This window comes from Molothrus aeneus, chromosome 3 (assembly GCF_037042795.1).
Source record: "Molothrus aeneus isolate 106 chromosome 3, BPBGC_Maene_1.0, whole genome shotgun sequence".
Lineage (NCBI taxonomy): Eukaryota > Metazoa > Chordata > Aves > Passeriformes > Icteridae > Molothrus > Molothrus aeneus.
The window spans coordinates 98,065,983-98,086,904 of record NC_089648.1 but is presented as its reverse complement, the minus strand read 5'-3'; the positions used below and the strand labels follow the sequence as shown (position 1 = coordinate 98,086,904).

The 20,922-nt window shown below is 34.5% G+C and overlaps 1 protein-coding gene across 1 annotated transcript in view; it reads right to left on the bottom strand.

Moving 5' to 3' along the window:
- Window positions 1-20,922, bottom strand: part of EYS (eyes shut homolog) — a 723,503-nt gene that overhangs the window by 135,120 nt on the left and 567,461 nt on the right. Inside the window, 2 exon segments of the mRNA XM_066547467.1 lie at window positions 1,785-1,938; window positions 9,208-9,372. Coding sequence (XP_066403564.1) covers window positions 1,785-1,938; window positions 9,208-9,372 — 319 coding nt within the window.

Sequence of the window (20,922 nt, the reverse complement as noted above, 5' to 3'; positions counted from 1 at the left end):
TATTAGGCTTTGAAATCCGTATGGCATTTTAATGGTTTAAATGTATGAAGCAAAGACAATGCTACCACAGCTGAGGCAGTGCAGACAGTTATCTGACCAATGTCTCATACAAGAGAAGCCTCTGGGATTAAAAAACAAACTTATAATAATTTATTTGTATTGAGCTGTATAACTCTATCGAGTATTTTCGGAGAGAAAAAAATCTGCTAGATCAAAAGGAGGGGAAGTGATATGCTTTTCTTTGTAAATTTTATGTGCTTTTACAATCTGTACAAAAATCCTAAAATAAATACACTGCCAGCTAATAAGATTTGAATGTATGCTCTGTGACTTTGTTCCATTAATACTAGATGTTAATGCTAAGCATAAAAGGAAAAAATCCCTGTTTTAAATGTAGAAAAAAAGTAATGTGAAGACCTGTGGATGAAAAGAAATAGAAGATAGAAATGAAACAGTTTCTTAAATGGCAGCTCCTATTAGCTTTCTGTGTATTGAAAAAAGGATTTATATTCTAACAAATTTGTTTCTAAAAGAAGTGGTACAGCAGATGGGTTAAGCATACAATCTAAGAAAATAGGCTGGTATGCTGAACATTCTCTTCTCCCCTTATCAATCTACTCTATATAGTGAGATCAACAGACCTCTGTCATTTCAGAATTGATCAACAGTTACATCATAGAGAAACAGCTCAGAAAAAAACACAAAAACATTCAGATTTTGCTTTGATTTTTCTTTTTTCATAGTAAAAGGCAGTTTTGAGAAGCCCAACATGCATATTTCATGGTAACTTTTGCAGCAGTCTCCTTCACATACCATCCTCTTACAGCAAAAAATAGTCCTAACTAAGGCTTCCTTTAATTTCATAATTTGTGCATTACATTCCCTCACAGCACAAATGTTTACAGTTCAGGTGCAGCAATTAATACTTAATAATACTTAAATGATGTAAAAAAATATTATCTTAATCACAGTAATATGATATTGTATATGGGTCAGAATTATTTCTAAGCATTTCTGAAGTAAAGATTGAATACGTTACCATTATTTAACCTTACTAATATAAATATAACAAAAACCCCTATATTATTTCTGTTTTACTTCCTACCTAGCTTGCACATATGAAATTCCATGACTGGAAAAGAGTTAATTCATTACCAAAGCATGAAACCAATATCCATCTCAAAATGATAAATGAACCATTTTGAGAACTATCATTTGTACAAGATGAAAAATGACAGCAGTGATTAGCCACTTGTATAACCCTGATAGTACAGTGGTAAATGTTGATATGACAACTTTTAGAATTGTAGTTGTTTGAATAAAGCTTTTAAAATCTCCAAGTACACCCTGTAATGTAAGATGTTGTTAGCATGCCCATTTTTAATTTATCTTAAACAATAGATTAGTCTTATATTTAGCACTAAAATGTGATGACAAATATAATTTATTCAACGTGTTAATTAATAAGCATAAAATATGAGACCCCCATCTGTAATTTCAAAAATTATGACTGAAATAATCTGTATCTGTAAATGTATCTGGACTTTGAAGACTTTGAATGATTCATAAGTTCTCCAAAGGACTGAAGTAATCTGTGTGAACTAAAATGTATTTTCAATCAAGGAGAATCAAAATTGAATTATATTTTCAACTTTATGAAAAAGGTTTCCAAATTTGCTTTCCAATTTGACTTGCCCTTTTATTGTCAAAAAAAAAAGAATGAAATTAAATTTTATTGCTCAATATAGATGGCTAAAACTCTTTTAGTGTAACCCAGTTCTTACCTTACTGTGATAGGGACGAGCATCCCCTTGCTGACAGATTGGTTCAGGGATACAGTCAGAATGTTCTGAGAGTTTCCACAGCCTAATCGAACTGTTGGTCTTCCCTCCACAAGATACAAGTGAAGAAACTGCTCTCCAAAATTTCTTTCACCAGCTTTGAAAACAAAAATGGAGACAGTCACACTTCTGAAAGTGTAGGACCTCACAGAACTAAATCACACATCTGGAACACCATCAGACATGATGCCTATGTGACCTTGGGGACCCTTCTGTACATATACAGAACTCTTCTTGAGTGACTGTGAGGAAAAAAATCAGACTGTAAATGTCTGTATTTAGCTGATAACAGTTAAAAGTAAAAGAAAATAACTAAAAGACAAAATTTAATACCACTGCAGTGACATCAATCTTACAGAGATCTTACATTAACTGAACTTCTCTCTATATCCAGCAGTATCATTAAGACAATGAAGGTGACAATAAAAAAAGAAATTCACATTCATTCAGCTTTTCAAATAAATTATAGAAAACAAAAATTATAAGATGACAGCTCTTCCCAATTCATGATGTATTTCAGACTTGAGGAGAAGAAAAATTATTTACAAAACATCAAACATACTGTTACTTGAACTCTTAAAAATAAGAATGAAAAATATGCTTAAGTTCACTTCCACTAAATAGTATGTTATACATTGTAAAAATGACAGCAAAATATTTAAGTGATGAATGATACAAGGCTCTTCTAAAAAAAAAGGACTGACACCTACAGTTTCAAATGCTATTGGGTGAATTTGCCCTTTGAATTTAACTGTACTTACTTTTTATAAAATGTATGACAGTTCCTGTTTACAATTTTTATTCACCTTTAAGACAAATAGTTAAAATGTTAATCTGTTTATTTCACTGTATTCTACTATGTTTAACTGAAGTAAAAAAGACTCACTAACTGGGTCAAGAAACTGAAAATACTGCATATATTGTTTGATGTACCACTGCCTCTGAATAGGAGGCTCTGGGTGCTGGCATGGGTGTTGGACAGGGAGAAATCTCATGCTAGCATTTGGGGGACCCTCAGCTGTGGAGTGCCTGGGTTTGGATGTGTGAGCCTTGAGTGACTCTGCCCATGAATCATGAGCAGGAGTCCCCCAGAGTGGGTCAGAAGGGCTGGAATCAGGGCTGGGTTTCATCTGCTGGGTAGGAGCTCCCAGGCCTGGAGCTGCTGCAGAGGGCCACAGGACAGAACATCCTTTATTATTTTTATTCAGAAAGGTAAAAAGAATGAGGGCATTATTGAGACTTTAAAAACATAATAATTTGTAAAAAAAAAAAAAATCAACTTTATTTTGGAGGACAAAACAAAGAGCAAAAAATGATCTTTTAGATCAGAGAGAGACAACAGTGCTTGCAACTGCCTGATCATTTCCTTTTGTATAGTTCCTAGCAGAAACATTTCACAATGTAAACTCCCTCCTTGAGAGAAGCTTTCTAGGCAACATTGCATTTCTTCAGTCTGTTACAAATCCTGATGACCTACTGAAGCCTTTTATGCTTAGACATATTTTGTATTCTGAATACCTAATTAACTCCAAAGCTATTTTAATTTGACTGGATTTCATGCCTTTGGCTTTTACAATTTCCTTTTACAATAGTCTGATAATTCTCTTTCAAAATATATTGCACTATTGCACTGCTTTTTAAACATCATATAACTGATATATGCATATATTGTACTACCTGGTTCCTAGTCTTCTCCCCTCCCTGTACATGCCATTCCTGGCATTTCCAATTTCTACCAGTAAGCAGATCTGTAAGTCACATTGATTCAGAGAGAATGAAGTGGATGTATATGTGCATGTATATACCAGGTGTTGAAAAAGTGAAGTTACAGATGAACAGCTTGTTTTCCTTCTCCCAGTGACTCTGTCTATTCACATTGCCCACTAGTAAAAACTTGGAAAAAACTCCTCATTATTACCAGTAAAGTAAAAAATCTGGGACAGCTCTCTCAAAGGCAGCATTACTTCTTGAAACTTCAGTGAGTGTTGCTGCTTGAACTTCAGTCTAGGGAGCACTTTCAAGTCACACTTACAGGTGACTAACAGCATTCTTCACATTATTTGCTAGGTGGTATGAAATCCTTTGAAAGGACAGTCCTTTAAATCTTTCTACAGTGAACATGAGGAGTCAGAGAATTTTGTTCTGTCAATGTGAAAGAGCATATACTACCTAGTGCATATGATGGAAGTTACCTTCATAGGAAAAGCCTGAGTCATAAGCAAAACAGACAGGTTCTGGGAAGAGACAGAGATCAGGAAATACCTGAGTTCAAAACCTTGTTGGATATTAGGGGTAAATCATCTTGACCTCAGCAGAGGTTGTGTGAGGGTTCCAGCAAAAGAATCTCAGCAATCATCCTTTCACAGAAAACAGTGAGCTGGAAGGTTATTTTTGTACATCAGTATGTCAACAAGCAAATGGCCATTGAGCTTAAATGATTGCCTATCTAAAACAGAGATTTGAAGTCCCATTAAAATATGGGATTAACTTTATTAAGATAGAAAATAAATTTTGACACAGGAAGGATACTGTGAAATGCTTTACATGAAAATGAGAGCTGAAATAAGAGACAAAGAGACTGCAACTGAAATGTCTGAATGGCCTCTAGTTTCTTAAGGGTAAGGGCAATATGGGAAGATCTGGGGAACAGAGCTTCTAAGAAAAAAGGAAATAATTTATGAGCCCAGCTTATGAAAAGGGAGCTGTTGTCCTTAAGGAATGCTATAAACATGGGCTGTGATATCTGAAATCCAATTGTCAGAAGTTATAGGCTACCATATATAGCAGAAGCTAAACAACCTACCCTTGAAGGGATTGTGAGCAGCATTATGCTGACTCTCTTAAAAGTGAAAATGATGAAGTAAAACTTTACAACTGTATCAGGTTTTTATGATTGCTAGCAATTTATTTTGTTTTGTGGCTAAATATCACAATTTGCTTTGACATGTTGATGAAATTTAATCATGCTAACAAATAAAATAATTAAAGAATAGAATAGAAATTTTATGAATGCATTCTGTAGTCAACAAATAAATCTTCTCAAATGATGGCTAATCTTTATTGGCACAAATGTAATTGTCACATTCTAACAACAATTTAAACATAACATAACAACAAAAAATTCCAGGGATTTTTAGTCCATTTACTGTTAACACTCTTTAATGTATGTATTTATTGAATACATACTGAAATAATTAGGGAAAATTTCATTATTAAGAATGTAAATGAATTTTTCTTTGTATTAAGACAGATGTATGTATAGTAATTTTCTATATATCATACATAGACTTCTATGACATATCTCTTTCCCCTTTTTTTTTTAACAGAAAATCTATTTTTGGAAGCCTCTACAGGTCCTTAGTACTTGTTAATTTCAACTAATCATTGATAAAATTTTTGGTAAATAAGGCATCAAATAGGATTTTTTTTAACAATGGTATGGTATGATTTACTAAAGTGGCATGCCTAGCACATGTAGTGGTTCTCATCTTCTGCCTATTGGTCAGCCCATAAGCAAGCTTATTTGCTGTATTCTCTATATTTATTTTCTTTGTCTTATATATATTTGCATATATATAATTGCACTAAGTGCTAAGAGGTATTAAATTATTGCATTGATATTTCAGTGTTCTGTTCTTTTTATTTAAAGGCATGTTGACATGAAAAAGTGAAGAAGGCACAGATCTTTTTTGCTCTTCACTGGCTAATGTACTAGGCAATGACAGATGCAAGTTTCAATCCTTTTATATTATCCTTATGATTTTGACTTAAATAGTCTTCTTATGCATACTTTCTGATTCAAATTCATTTGTGTATTAGTAGCATTGTGTCTGAGAGTTCTCCCTGTAATTAAATGTCTACTAATTATCTACCAGAAAAACAGATGTAACCTCACCACCACCTGGTAAAAACAGGTGTGTTTGTAAAATGTGCAATGTGAAGTTGGATTAATTTAAAAAAACTAATCAAAAATGTGTAACAATTTTCTAGTAAAGTACATCTGAAAGAAGCAGATCACTGTAATGATTTTTCTATTTTAAAAAGTTATTTTGACAAATAGAAAGGTTTTTGCTTTATGAATGTGTGAAGCTAATTGTAACCACAATTATTAAACCATTGCTAACATGCATAAATTAACAGAATCTGATAATGTTTGGAACATTAACCCTTAAAAGTGTGTGGTTCTTGTACCTAGTAAGTGCAATAGCCTCAAGTTGGCTTTCTGCTGATGGTTCATTCCTTGGATGTTTGATGGTCACACAGCTTCAAAAAAACAGAGTAAAGGCAGGAGTTGTATTACTATTAAAAGCAGAAGAGCTGACAGCAGCAGCTTCTCTTTTGTAGTAGTTAGAAGTGAAAATGAAAGACAGAGTAGGGAGAAAAAATGGGGATGAAGGAAATACAGAGAAAGCATATGAGGGAACTCACAAAGGATATTTATTTGACAGAAAAGTGTACAGAAATAATTTAAAAATTCTCAATTATCTGTATACGTACATGGAGTTCATTCATAAAACACTGGAAAGATTTTTATTTATGCATTTATATAATTTTTTTATTTTACATTAATGTAAAACCAAATAAGAATATTGATCTGAACCATTATAAGAAACATTTGTAATATTTGGAAAGTAATCTAATTATCAGGGAGACACAGAACAAAAAAAGAAAGAGTAAAACCAAGGAAAAGTAATTGGTGTTATAGAAGGAGGGACAGAGATTGTTAAAGTGGAACTGAAAAGCAAAGATCTATCTAATGCTTAACACAGAATTCTGATAATAAGACACAGAAAGTAATGGATGACTTATCAGAATTCTACAAGAATTCTACAAGAACTCTGATAAGTCATCCATTACTTTCTGTGTCTGTGTTCCACAGCCAGGCAGAGATCCAAAGTTTTCCTTATTTACTTATCTATTTATTTAGCTTAACAGAAATCTAACCTTAATAGAAACCCCACTGGTCACTAAAAGAGCGGAATAATGCAAATCAGTTAAAATTCCATTTTAGGGGTAACACAAGGAATGAAAATGCAAGTATGACATGGTACTGAGAACTTGTGAAGAAAAGGTGATTTTTCACCCTGAGAAAATATACAAAAATTATCCTGAGTTCCTAGAGCTACCCCAGCTCAGTTTTAGGGTGAGAACTGAACTCGTACCACTAATCCTGATCCGCACTGACTCCTTTTTGGAGGGACAAAAAGTGAGCTGTGACACTGCCCATGGAAGTCTCAGATATGGATAACAGGAAAGCAAAAAATGTCAGGGTTCTCCAGTAATGTCATTCTATCATTCTAGAAAGTGGAAACATTTATATTCTAAAGAACATGAAGTCCTCAAATACGGCTAAAACAAAATATCTGCAAACACCTGAAAAATACCATGTTAACAATTTTCCATAGACAGTATGAACTAATAGCTGAACAAGTTATATTAGGTTTAAATATCTAATTAGGTTAGATGCAAAATAAGTACATTACCTAGAAAAGAAAATGCATAGAGTCATATGAATTGGTCATCTAGCTCACCCCTTGCAATGAGCAGGGACATCTTCTACCTGAGCAGGTTGCTCAGAGTCTTCTGAAACCTGACTTGGATGATTCCAGGGATGAGGAATCGGCCACATCTCTAGGCAGTCTATTCCAGTACCTCACTCCCCTCATTGTAAAAAAATCTTTATATCTAGTCTACATTTACACTCATTTAGTGATTTTTGGTTTAAAGACATTACCCCATGTCCTATTGCAACAGGCAACTAAGAAGTTTAGCCCCATATTTCGAATTATAAGCACCCATTTAATACTTAAAGACTGGAATGTGGTGTCTCCAGAGCCTTCTCTTCTCCAGGCTGAAAAAACACCACTTCCTCCTGAGTTCCTCCTGAGTATAGCAGAGAGAATCTTCCTCTTTTTTTCTTTTTAGTTTGGAGTTCTTTGAGATTTTTGGTTTACAGAGATGCTTACTCAGGGCTTATGTGTAGATAGCAAGATTAACTTTGGCTGGAGCCAAATTAATCTGCAGTGATGAAGCAAACAAAATCACTAAATGTCAAATATATTCAAAATACTTCCAATAACCTTCATTGAATTTTTCTTCAAGGGCAAATAACTCCTCTTGAGATTGAAATAACTAACAAGTATAAAACATTTCGATATAAAGAACTGCCACATCACCACTTATCCATGATTCTTGGCAAATTTTGCAGTACTGTAGCTTAGGCAGCTGCAGTAACAGCCCAGATATAAAATACAAGGACTTAAAATACTTATTTGAAAAGAAGTAAACATTAATTTTCAGTTTGGGGCTAGAGTGTTTCACATCTAAAAAAAATCCAGTACAGATAATAACAAAAGGCATAATTAAATAATGCCACAAAGCTTATATTACTTTTAACCCTGTCTTATAAATATGTACATAGTTCAGATGAATTCACTGAACTATGTACATATACTACTACCAGATTAATATAAATGCAAAACAATTTAATCAGAATTATTTATGCTAGATCAATAACATTTCTTGTGTAGAGTAACTCTAGGAAGTTGCAGTGAACTGAAAATGCTCCTAATGATTTTGTCTTTGTGGAGTAAATCTATCAAATAATCATATCTTTCTAGCTCTTCTTGGGAAGAAATCACCTCACTTTCCATGTTTTCCATTTGCAAGAAATTGCAAGATAAAATATATAATGAAATACTCAACTGGCAGAGAAGTCTATCTTTTCTTGCTGACTAGTGAAAAGTGTACTTCTGTCTCAGAAGTTTATGCCATATATTGAGGAATGAAATATGCAGGCAAGAAGCAACTTTTTTATGTAGTATTAACAGGCATATATCCAAGTCTGCACGTATACTCTCGGGGGATCACAAAGGAATTCTCTGAAGTGTGAAATCACAGTAAGTACTTCAAAATATGGCAAAACTGCAGAACCTAAGATAGTTCTATAAATCAAGAATTTGGAACCAAGATCACAATTATAAAAAGCGAGACTCAATCCAACTACAGAGAAGTTGTTTCTCTATAAGTTGTTCAAAACTTCTTCAACATTTGTATTTCAAAGCTGTAAAACTTACAACTAAAGTCATATGCTTACTCTGTTCTTTCTTGTCAGGAAGCAGCATTTTCTCCTGTAAGTTATGTTTTGCTCAATGAGTCATAAATTAAAGAACTTTCCAGAGGAACACAAGGAACAATGGTTCAAATTTTATAATGCAGCATGCATTAGAATACCAAAAGGCTTCTACTGCATTTTAATGACTCATTTTGCTGTTGAAGAGGAAATGCCAGCTGATGTACACTAAAGTTAATAAGGACCTGAAGGAGCTAAAACTGATACTTAGCTTCAAGTATCTTTGGTACTCACTGTAAAGAATTGTGCCATTTAGAGCAGTTGTTTTCACTGTCAAGTACAGAGTCGTCAGATTGCTTGTTTCCTGCCCAGATGCAGTCCTGGTATCAGATACAGATGTCAGAGAAGGTAGCTCCAAATAAGAATTTCCAGTGAAGGATGGAAAAAACAGTGCTATGTCTGAAATGAACAACAAAAAGCTAATTTTATTAATTTATTACAAAATAAAGTAATAAAATTCAAGCACTTTAGAGAGATCCATTTTTTTATACCTGTGAATAGCATCATCGACTATATTATTTGCTGAGCATGCATATAAATTTCTTTAATTTCAAACGTTCAAATCAAATACACAGAAAATGAAAAAGTTCTAGCATCTGCCTATTACCAGAAGTGAAAAGACCATTATAGGAGGGACTAATGCTAGAAGATGCAAGTTAAAAAGACTGTCATAAATTTTCTTCTTTACAGATGTGTCAGTACACAACTTTTGTCCTTTGACATCTGTGTGAAGTACTTTTAATTTTTATTTCTAGATGGGAAACCTAGTTTTTCTTCATTTTCAGAATACTTACATTTGTGGGGTTTGAAATTATAAAGAGAATGCCATTGGGCAGAATATGCATTTTTCCACTACACTAGTCTGGAAATGAATAATTTTTAAGAGAAAATTTTTAAGTGTGAAGGCTTAACATTTACAATGTTTATTGCATTCATTACTTTAGTCATTATGGCTTTTGGGATTTTTTTTACCCTTTAGACATGATAATAGTATCATGAATGCAAGAAAAAATAAGCTAAAACTAATTGAGGTTAGGCAGAATGTCTTCCCAATGCCTTAAGAAACCTATTTAAGCAAAATACCTTGAAGATTTCCCAGACTGATCACCAGTGATATGAATTAGGAATAAGCATAAAAAAAAATATTTTGAGTTCAGATCATATTTTTGCAAAGAAATTTTTAGTTTAATGAACTAAAACTATACAATGGATCTGTGAATGATGATTACACATGGGCATGACTAACACTTAAAAAAAAATTATATTCACTTTATTAATTTTTTGTTTGTTTGTGAATCTGACCACTGTTTATCCTCTGCTGTTTTTATTTGACTTAAGAAAAAAGGACAAAAGGAAAGGCCTAGCTAAATAAGCATATGCAGAAGGACAGTCATTAAAAAACACCACACCCTGACAGCAATAGAAAAACAGCAATGACTAGTCATGTTTCTAAATCATAGGTCTGAAAAAGTCAGGATTGTTGGAGAAAGTGGAAAAAGATATGAGATGAAAAAAGGTCAGTGGCATTGCAAATCAGAAGCAGATCTACATGATTATGAGGGGTTTTTGACTAATTAAATTCATACTTTCAAGAGAAACAGTACTAGGAGGTCAGCAGTGTAGTGCAGGGCCACAAACAGGATTAAGGGCTGGGTTCTCTTTCACATGAGGGAAGGCTGAGAGAGCCAGGACTCCTAAGGCTGCAGAAGAAACAGCTCAGGTGGATCTTAACATCTGTCTGTAAATACATGGGGATGACAAAAAGGGAGCCAAACTTCTCTCAGCATTGCACTTGATAGCAACGGGAACAAACCAAAACCCAAGAAATTACACCTGAACACATGGAAACTCTGTTTCACTGTGAGGGTGGTCAAACATTGGCCTAGGTTACCCAGACAGGTTTGTCAGGTCTCAGTTCCTGGAGATTTTCAAAACCAGACTGGGCAGGGTTGTGAGAAACCTGTTCTAGGTGATCCTGCTCTGCTTGAGCAGGGGTTTGGACTTGATGGTCTCAAGATGATGGTCCCTTCCAACCTCAAAAAATTGGTGATTCTGTTATCCTTCACAGGGAGGCTCTGTGCACTCAACCTTTATTATTCTTGAAGTGCAGTGCCTTTAGAAATCTCAGTGTAGTTCAGTACTCACAATGTAGTGGTACACTGAGCAACAAAGCTGTTAAAATGTCTTTTATTAGGTAGTTTAAAAAATCCCAACTAGTCAATTTGGAGAGTAACTGTCCACAATTTATATTCTAAGTTAAAATTGGTCTGTGAACTTTCTTTCAGCTAGGTGAAGGGAAGGGGGAGAAGAATGAGGAGGGGGAGAGATCATGGTATATCTGGGCTATCTTGAAAGGAAGGACAATCTCATTACTCCTTTAGGAAGGATAGCTCCCTTCAAAGGAGGGATCTCCCCTAAAGATTTAAAACTTTCCAGGGAGTCCAGCACCTTGCATCCAAAGAAGTCTTTGCACTGATGTATAGGAAAAACTACTGAGAAAAGATTATATTTCAACAGTCCTGTCTACATCTGCAATGCTGTGCCCAGAGCAGCCTAGGCTTCCATCACCAGTGCTGTGAAGTCCTCTCAGAAATCAGCAGAAGAGACACAGCAAATACAGCAACTGCATCAGAAACAAATGCATATCTAGCAAAAAAAAAGCCATCCAGAAATGCCAAGATGCAGAGCACATCCTCTTCCCTGTGGTGCACAGGCTATTAGCCCGCCGATCCTTAACAATCATTTTCTGCCCTAAAGCTGTACAACAGCTGCAATCTGTTGCAAGTCTACAACATCAGTAAAGAGGTCATTGAGAGCACAGGGATTAGTCTTCTGCTTGGATGAATGGTCTAAGTGGGAGAAAACAGATTGAGTCTGTGTATTAAGAACCTAAAACCTATGTTTGTGATACAGTACACAGTGAAAACACTATGAGCAAAGCTGCCAGTCGGGACAAAATTTTTCCACTTCCCTCATTCCAGTAAACTCTTAATTAGCAGAAATTAAAGTCCCATGAAGCACTGACCATGGCTGCACACATCAGATCCAAAGAAGGGCATCTGCTGAACTACAATAAGCTAATTCTCTACCACACCATGACAGTATTTTAGTACTGCTTCCTAGAAATATTTACAGTTCTTCATATTTTAAGATGATTGCTGGCAATAAATAATTTAGTATTTAATATATTTCACAGGACAGGCTAACAAGAAGAATCTAATTCCACCCTGGGTCCACTATCTGAGAATGTCAACTCTGTCTCTGATCACAAGGACTCTCTACCACTGAGGCAATGGTCTCCAAGTGAGCACATGCAACCCAATTGTTCTCAAAATAATTAACTAGGATGCAGGAAGAAATAGAAACTTTCTCATATTTTTAGGATAAAAAAGATTACAAATAAATCCAGGGAAAAAGTTTGTAAGAGAGACCACATAGTTGGGTTTGAATTACCTGACAAGCACATATTACTAAGAATTCTACTTTAACAATTTAATGGAAGACTCAAATTTTCTACTGAAATAAATAGATTAGCTGGGATATTATTTATGAAAATTTTGACAATAACACAGTACAACAAGAAAAATTTGAGAAACACCAGTAATTTTCTATTATGTCCCTACCTGATTTTGTCTTAGACAGAAAATAAAGAGGAGTAAGGGGAAGGATATAGGTTTCTACTGCTACTAAAATGGAATCAATCTGTTTCCACTCCTACCTCTAATTTTCCCTTTGCATTCTTCAGTTTTTATTACAAGACTGGCTTAGCTTGAATTTGATTAAATTCTGTTGAATTATTTTTAAAATATATTTTTCAGTCCTGAAGACATTAAGAGACATCAACTGCACCAACCATCACTAAATAAATTCAAATGAGAACCAAGAAAGACTTTTAACATCACAAAATCCAAGAAAGAGAAGAAATGCATTCACCTTCTGGTAGGAAAATCTGACCCAGCATCTGACTAAGCTTGTCTACAATCTACAAAGTAGAAAACTTCATCAAATGTCCCTGGTCCTCTTTAATAATTGAAGTAAATAGGTAACCCTAGGATGTGATTATCCTCACCCAATCATGACTTAAACTGGCCTATTTCTCTATTTGCTATAAAAGGACTTGAGAGTCAATAGTTGAGGTGCAAACATGTATGCAGCAATATCTGAAGGCAGATGAATAATTCTCATTCTTGTTGCTTATGCATCAGAGATAGACACCCTGCAGAAGGATTTTCTTTAGGCAAAACCAAATTGGTACAGTAGTTTTGAGTTGAAATGTTAAAGACGTGAACTGAACAGGATACCAGAATATTTAGTCAGGGGATTAAAGTCTGAATTTGCTTTTTATATCTTTCAATTACAATGGTAAACATCCTCTGAAATCTATGGACAGATTCTGTGCTTGTTCTTCTTTTCCATCAGTCAGAGAATGTGATAGAAGCACAGGTGATAAAAACTTTTACAAGCAGTGCAGCAAACCTTTTCCATATTATCAAGAATGGAGGTGTTCCCAGCAGGCAGAAAGTCAGTTAAGAATCAATATCAAGGGTCTGATGAATGCATGATCTGTTCTATCCATGTCATGCTCACAGAATATCCCAGGCAACCAAATTTAACCACCTTAGAGTAATGCATTCTTTTATCTTATGTTCATGGTGTGAAGAAAATCAAAGTGAATGAAATATGATTCAGAAAATTCCTAGGGATTATCTCTGGTACACATGAAATCTGACTTGGGTGTTTCATAAAGCATCACACGCACCTACACCAGTACAGAAATACAGTAACCATTTCCTATGAAATAATTGATTAGCTGAGTTCAGCTGTTTCAAGACAATAAAATATGAAACAAAATAAATCTTACCCATGCTGCTTTCATTCATTTGTCTCAATGCACAAAAGCCTCCTGCCTGCTGTAACTGAACTTGAACATAACAAAGCACAAAATCCTTACAAAATAAAATGCACAAGTGTTCCTCTATCAGGCCAGCCTGGTGCCTTTTTGATAATGCTCTCCACTGCCAACTGGGAGGTCTGAAATCAGATCACTGACTTAATCTCTTACTTTGCAGACTGCTAGGGCCTTTGAATGGCAGAAAGACAGTACATTTAATTGTGAAGACTCAAGAGAAATGTTCTGTGTATCACTACTAAGGGCAATGGGTCATATAAGCAATCCTTAGAGCAGGACATCAATTCATTTTCATTGAAAGAAACTGCCATACAAGTAGAACAGTAATAGAAGAAAAGACTTAAAAAAATTAGGAAAATAAAGCAGAAGATATTCAGCAAGCATGCATTTGCAAAGGTACAATGAAACACAGAACAGAAATAGGGATGATCAAAGGGATGGCATTGCTTCCAGATGGAGAAACAGAACAGGCCTATTCAACATGCAGAGGAAAATGTGAGTAAGAAATGACAGCTCCATGTCTTGGAACACAGCAGGTAAGGGAATTCAATTACTCAATTATTGTTACTATCAGGTCACAGGCTTGCAAAACAAAAGGAAATTCTTACTAACTTTTTGCAGAATGTTTGGGGTAATTTATTGCCAAAAGATATTATGTAGGTCAAAAGTATATAAAAATAATGAAAAATTAAGAGCAATACAAGAACAAGGGAAACTAATCCACCAGACTAGCAAATACAATGGAACCACAGGTCAGGAAACCTTAGTCTCGTTGATTGGTGGAAGCTGAAGTAATGCACTTGGGGAGAAATCTCTGTTGTCCTGTTTAATATATCCATTTTAAAGAGTGACTGTTTTTTCTCTGAGATGGGATATTGAGCTAGATGCCCTCCTGACTTGATCTGGCTTGTGATTTTTGTGTGACTTGTTCTGCTCTGTGTATCACTACTAAGACTGCATGACAGAAACTAAGAGAGATGTAGACCATTTAACATAAAGGAAATTAATGATTCCCTAGATATCTGAAGCATACAGCAATTGTCATCACCTAGTGCCTAGAGTTACCCATCTCCTTTGATGGCTGTATTTCAATAAGCAGATCAACTCAATGAAAATATGTTATTAGATTTATTGCAAGAAAAAAAATGTTGATAATTTTAGCATTCCTTAAGTACAAAGAATTTGAAGAGTTAGCTGCATGTCTGAAAAAACAAGATCATAGTAAATCAGTTTGATGTTAACATGCTTTGTAAAAAAGCACAAAACAAAGACATAAACAAAGAAACAAAACAAAGAAATAAATATTTTCATATTCCTATTTTATAGCTCACAATATTCCTCTTCCAATCTCACATTTTAGGAAGGAGGAATATTTTTTTTTTCCCTATACCCTCAGTCCAATTGATTTTAATATACAAAAACCTCAGTCGTTTTACATCAGCAAAGTTATAACTGCATTCATTTACAGAAGAAGAGAATTTAGTCAACTACTGTGTCTGTGTGAAAGGATGAAAATTACCTGTCTCAGAATAAGAAGAATTTTATTCAGTTAATGGGCAAGAAACATTATAAATGTCCAGGTGAGATGTGCTGTGTAATTATTAAGTTCTGTAAATTTTTCTGGATGTTGCACAGACATGTAAAGTCCAGATGTGTCAGCAAGTACAACACACTGACATGAAAAATAAAAAAAAAATATTAATTCATATTTAACTCAAGATTTTGTGAAAATAGAAATGACACCTCGGCATAAAGATAAAAAGTAGTGAAGATGTTTTGTGTTGAAAAAAATCCCAAACAATCTAGTTATTGTTAGCCCAAATCCACAAACAGAATTAGCCTCTTACTGCCTGTTTTTTCATAGTTTTGAAAACAACACAGTGATTTGTCTTTTTCTGTTTGATTAGTTTCATCTCCAAAATTTATTACTTTTCTCCTAAGTGCATTGGATTTTGAAGCGGAAAGAATGTTCTTAATTGATACTTGTACCTAATCAGATGTGTTTTACCACCTGCATTCAAAATGATGCATAAGTGCTTCTCTTTTCCTGAATTTGACATGGAGGAAATTGGGAAGCTATTATCTAATATTTTTTCAAGCTGAATATATTTGACAGGAAATATGATCTTCCTGCAAAAACACCAGAGTTTTATCTATTTTTAAAAAGCACCCCATCTAGGAGGGAAATGAATGCCCTTTATATCTTAATTTAAATACTTCTATCTTTCCCAATTATGGGAAAAAAATCTAAGACAGACTCTTAATATGAAACCATAATTTAAACTGGAGCTGTCATATTGCACTGCTATATTTGGTGCTGAAATGCTGGTTGCTTTGAAGGTCGCTGTGACACATATTATGGCAAAATTTAATGAAGCAAGACTTGTAAAAATCTTTTGAAGGTCCCTCAATAATATATTTTTTCTGTAAAATATCACAGAAGATCTACTTGAACATGAGCTTTCACAGTTTTGATTTACATCTAATGAACTGGTAAAAGAAGAAAATGAAATAAAGTATTGGTTTTCAGTGGGAAAGAGGCAGCTGTCATAATATTTTTGAAAACTCATACTTTTCATAACAAGTTGATGTACTAGAGATCATCATTGTAATGAGCACTTTTTGGTTCCAAAAATGAGTGGGTCAAATGGGTCAAAAGTGGGTCAAATAATTTTCTATTGGTTTGCAGTGAGTCTCAGCTAAATGTGTACATATTTTATTTGTATGTTATAATTCTTATGCTTATCAAAATTCCAAGGCCTTTTTCATTTTATTTTATGGGGTATCAATGTGTTTTCAGCCACTTTAATTTTATCTCTGCCATCTAAGTTTAATTTTATTCTCTGCAATGGTGCTTGAACACATAAACAAACATTCCTATCCCAAAGGATCTTAGAAATACTTGAAGAGTAATTGGCTATAAAGGTTTAATTTGGAAAAATATTCAGATTTTTTTCAGTGTGTGTCATACTTAGTCAGTTGAAGAGGAATCTTCCATCTGGATAACATTGCAGACTAATTTGTCATATGGTTGCCACTAGATATTAGATGATCAATATTAAAAGTGAAATGCAAGCTGCAGTTTCAAGAACACTAAATTTAATGTGCTCATGTAAATAGCATAGTTTCTGTATTGCTACATTGTGTATGCAACAGGTTTTTATTACTTTCCTGGGAGATTTTAATAGGACTTTCCTATTATTATTTAGCTATAGAGGTACATAGTTTAAAGAATTGTGTAAATCTAATCAGACTTTTAATCTGAGCTTGTTTTCACAGGTTCAGGGTGCAAAAAAAATGGGAATGTGAAAGCAATTTTTCCTCCATCTCTTAATTATATTAACATCTTGCTATGGCTTCCTTTGGGAATCATGTAGCTAACTCAAGGGCTTGGTGGGAAAAAACCAACAAAAACAGGCATAAAAGGATACTTAAGGGTTAAATTCATTAAAAAATTAAATTAGTATCAGAGTATGGATTAGAAAACCATGTATTTTCCTCTGTTTGCCCTTTCCTTTGAGGGTTCAAAAACCGGTAGTTTTCAAAATCCCCAGTTTTGCTAATGCAATTTTTTTTTTATTTTTAGCCTAAAATGCAAAGTATAAAAAATGGAGAATTATCTATATAGACAGCTTGCCTATTCCTTTCCTTTATTTCCTACCATTTATCACTGTTACATTAGTTAGGAATTATAAAGCTAGAAGTAACACTTACATATAATGATCACTTTAAACATTTACACTGCAACAGATGCACTGTTGGTCTTAGAAAAGTATTTTCTAATTTTGATTTTTAATATATTTACTGTGTTAATATTTAAGAACAATGAAACAATAATAACAAATTGGAATTGTAGTAACTTTGATTGTTTTCTTGGCATTTACAAGACAGCAATTGGGGAAGCATGTTCATTTACAGATATTTATGTTTGCTTAATCCCAACAGCACTAATTTCAACATATTTTAGTTGGGCTCAGCATTGTGGGCACACAAACCAGTTCAGTCACATGAAATTCCTAAAGAATATTACAATCAAGAAAGCAAACTTATCTGGATTAAAACAATCAGGTGGACAATTGAAAAGGAATTGACTTCCATAATTCCTAATTTTTTAACAGCCTTATTCAGCCAAGTTGTAATACTCTGACATCTTAGGTTTTCTCTTGGCTATAGTCTTTAACTGTAGAATCCTCATTCTCCCGCTTCCAAAACATAACTGGTAGAAGTTCCCGATGAGATGGATTTTCAGAATTAAAGCTTTCAGTTCATCTGCTTGCTTTTCTTCCATTGATTTGATGTGAGAGCATTAGCAAACTTTTACTGTGAGTGTAGGTGAAACAAGGAGAGAACCTCTTCAATATATCTGTACATTGCCTTGTTTGTGCCAACTCTGGCATGGATTTTTAGACCGGGCTTTGAGCAACCTGTTCTACTTAAAAACATTACTGCTTTTTTTATGGGGAGTTCAACCAGATGGCTTATACACAACTCTTCAACCCAAACCATTTGCTGATTGTATGATTTTATTAAAGCAGAAGTGACTAAACAGGAGACAAGACCCTAACTGCCTTCCCATAGCTGCTGCTTCTTGGGTCAGCGCAATCCTTCCCGAGGAGGAAGGGGCAGACGCTTTCCTGAGGAACAGAGCAAGCTCCATTTGGAGACAAAAGAAGCCTACAGCATGGCTCTAAACAAAGCATTCCCAATGCCTTTTTTCCCCCCCCTTTCCATTCTTCTTGACCAAAAATGCATGCTCAAATTGATTTCCGAAGGTAATAAAAGGCCTGTGAAGAAAGCCACCAGTCTTGAACAGATCTTTTTGCAGCCTTTTTTTCCTTAGAGAGCAGATCTTACTTTTGTCTATACAGGGAGTTAGTGGTTTGTGTTCCATGCAGGATAATTTTAGGCAAAGATTTCTTTTGTATGTTGGGGCTCTATCTGAAAGAGCAGCAAAACAGCCCTTCAACTCTAGCTGTACTTGGGAATCTGAAAAATGGTTGCTCCAGACTGAAACATCTTTTTTCAAAATCACTTCTGGTACTCTTTTTCCACTTGGTGCAGAATATCACATGCCTACTGATTTCTTCACATGCCAAAATCTTCCTTTTGTTTAACTGTACAGAATTAAATTTTAGCATGTACAGAATTAGATTTTAGCACTACTTTTGCCCTCTTTTCATTGGTGTAGGTAGATCTACTCCAGCAGGTTGTTGAACTTAAATTAATAGCAAGGTGGTCAGTGAAAGGACAGAGATAATTTTATCCTACAGAAAAGTATCTGCACAAAAAATATTTCCTTTTCTCCATGGCTTACTGCAGATTTAAAATACATTAATTTCAAGATAAACAAGACTTCTGCTTGATAGCAATTCAAGTCCTGGTGTCCAAGCTACAACACTAGAATATAGTTTGGAAAACACACTGATTGACATGACACAAATGATGGAAAGCAAATTACAAGTTATTTTCCAGCATTTGCCAATAGTTAAGAAACAATTTCTTGTGTACTGGATATTCCTATAAGGAAAGGACCCCAGGAGGTGAATAATCATGTCTTACAGGCAACAATACAAATACAGAAACATTTTTCATGGACTAAAGTAATCCTTGTTCCTCAACACCATGTAAAAGAGAATTTCTTAAGCAAGGTATGAGGCAGCAGTAGATCTCAAGTATACCTAGCTTCATTATGAAAAACACAAAGGTACAATTAAGAATTGCTTGATTTTTTTTCCTGTTGTTTTATTAATTGTTGAACTAAGGAATTCATCTTGTGGTATCTTATTTTCAAATAAATATCTATTTTAAAATAGTGTGTTGTGTTCTGTCATGGATTTTCAAACTGACTATTTCTTTCATTGATATCAATGATATTCTTGTGTAGAGGGATGACTTTTGCTTTATTTTTAGGGAGAAAAAGTGATAATTTTGGTAGTTTTCTGTTATGAGATAGAAAACTGTCTGTTGAACAGTTGAGTAGCAATTGCAAAAAAGTCCAGCACTGCAAAGCTGAAACTTAACTCTTTGTGGAACAGAGAGTGAACTTAAAATTTAAGATTTTAATGTAATATAAACTCAGGACAGTCTTCTCTGCAACTTGATAATGAAAAGGATGGGAGATAGATAATCATTCTTTTATTAGATTTAGGAAATTCTGCATATTTTGGAAGTGAGGCCAAAGTAAACTAAGTATACATTTGAAAAATGGATGACCCCTTCTGCTGCTTAGCCAAAATGCTCTTCCTCACATTAGTACAAATGTCTGTGGATGTTCTGAGAAAAAAGCCTATCATAATAATGTGCACCAGCACAGTTTGCTGCTGGTAAATATAACAGCTGAACTCACAGGACAGAAGCATGTTTCAGATAAGAGATGCTTAAGTACTGATTTACATCATGTGAAGGAATCATGCTCCCTAGCTAGAAGGACAACTGACTAACAAAAAAAGGAAGAAATGACAATTACATTTAAAACATGACTTTTAAAAAGTCCTCAGACAGGCTTTCATCCCTCACACCTGTTCTAAAAAGTGACCTGCACTGGGATGTCCACCTGTTTCCCCAATAACCCAACACAGAACAGGAAGAATTTGGAGTCTGTGCTGTCCACTAGGTCAAAGTCCTTAATTAGTATCCAGAAATCTGCAAATGCCCGGGTCTCCAGGTCTGAGGAAGGAAACACTGCACTTCTGGACACCCATCAGATCATCCAGAAGTTTACAGATTATGGTCTACTTGCTCCAGAGACTAATGAATTTCTGCAAGAAATTCATTGGATATTATTTCTTATTCCTGTAGAACCACCTGTCTCAAGCTTGCGAAAATCTTGGTGAGTTTTTGATGGTAATAGTCTCAAAGTACTAGGTCCCAGCAACCATCTAATTTTGGTTTTATTGTTCCAAATGGAAATTAGAAGGAAAAACCCAAACTCCTAAATTTTTTCCCCACAGTTGAAGAATGTATTTCTTCAGCAAAGTTTAAAAACTATCCATGTAACACAGTGTGAAAGTAATAACTTTTTTACTTGTAAATTTTTTTTT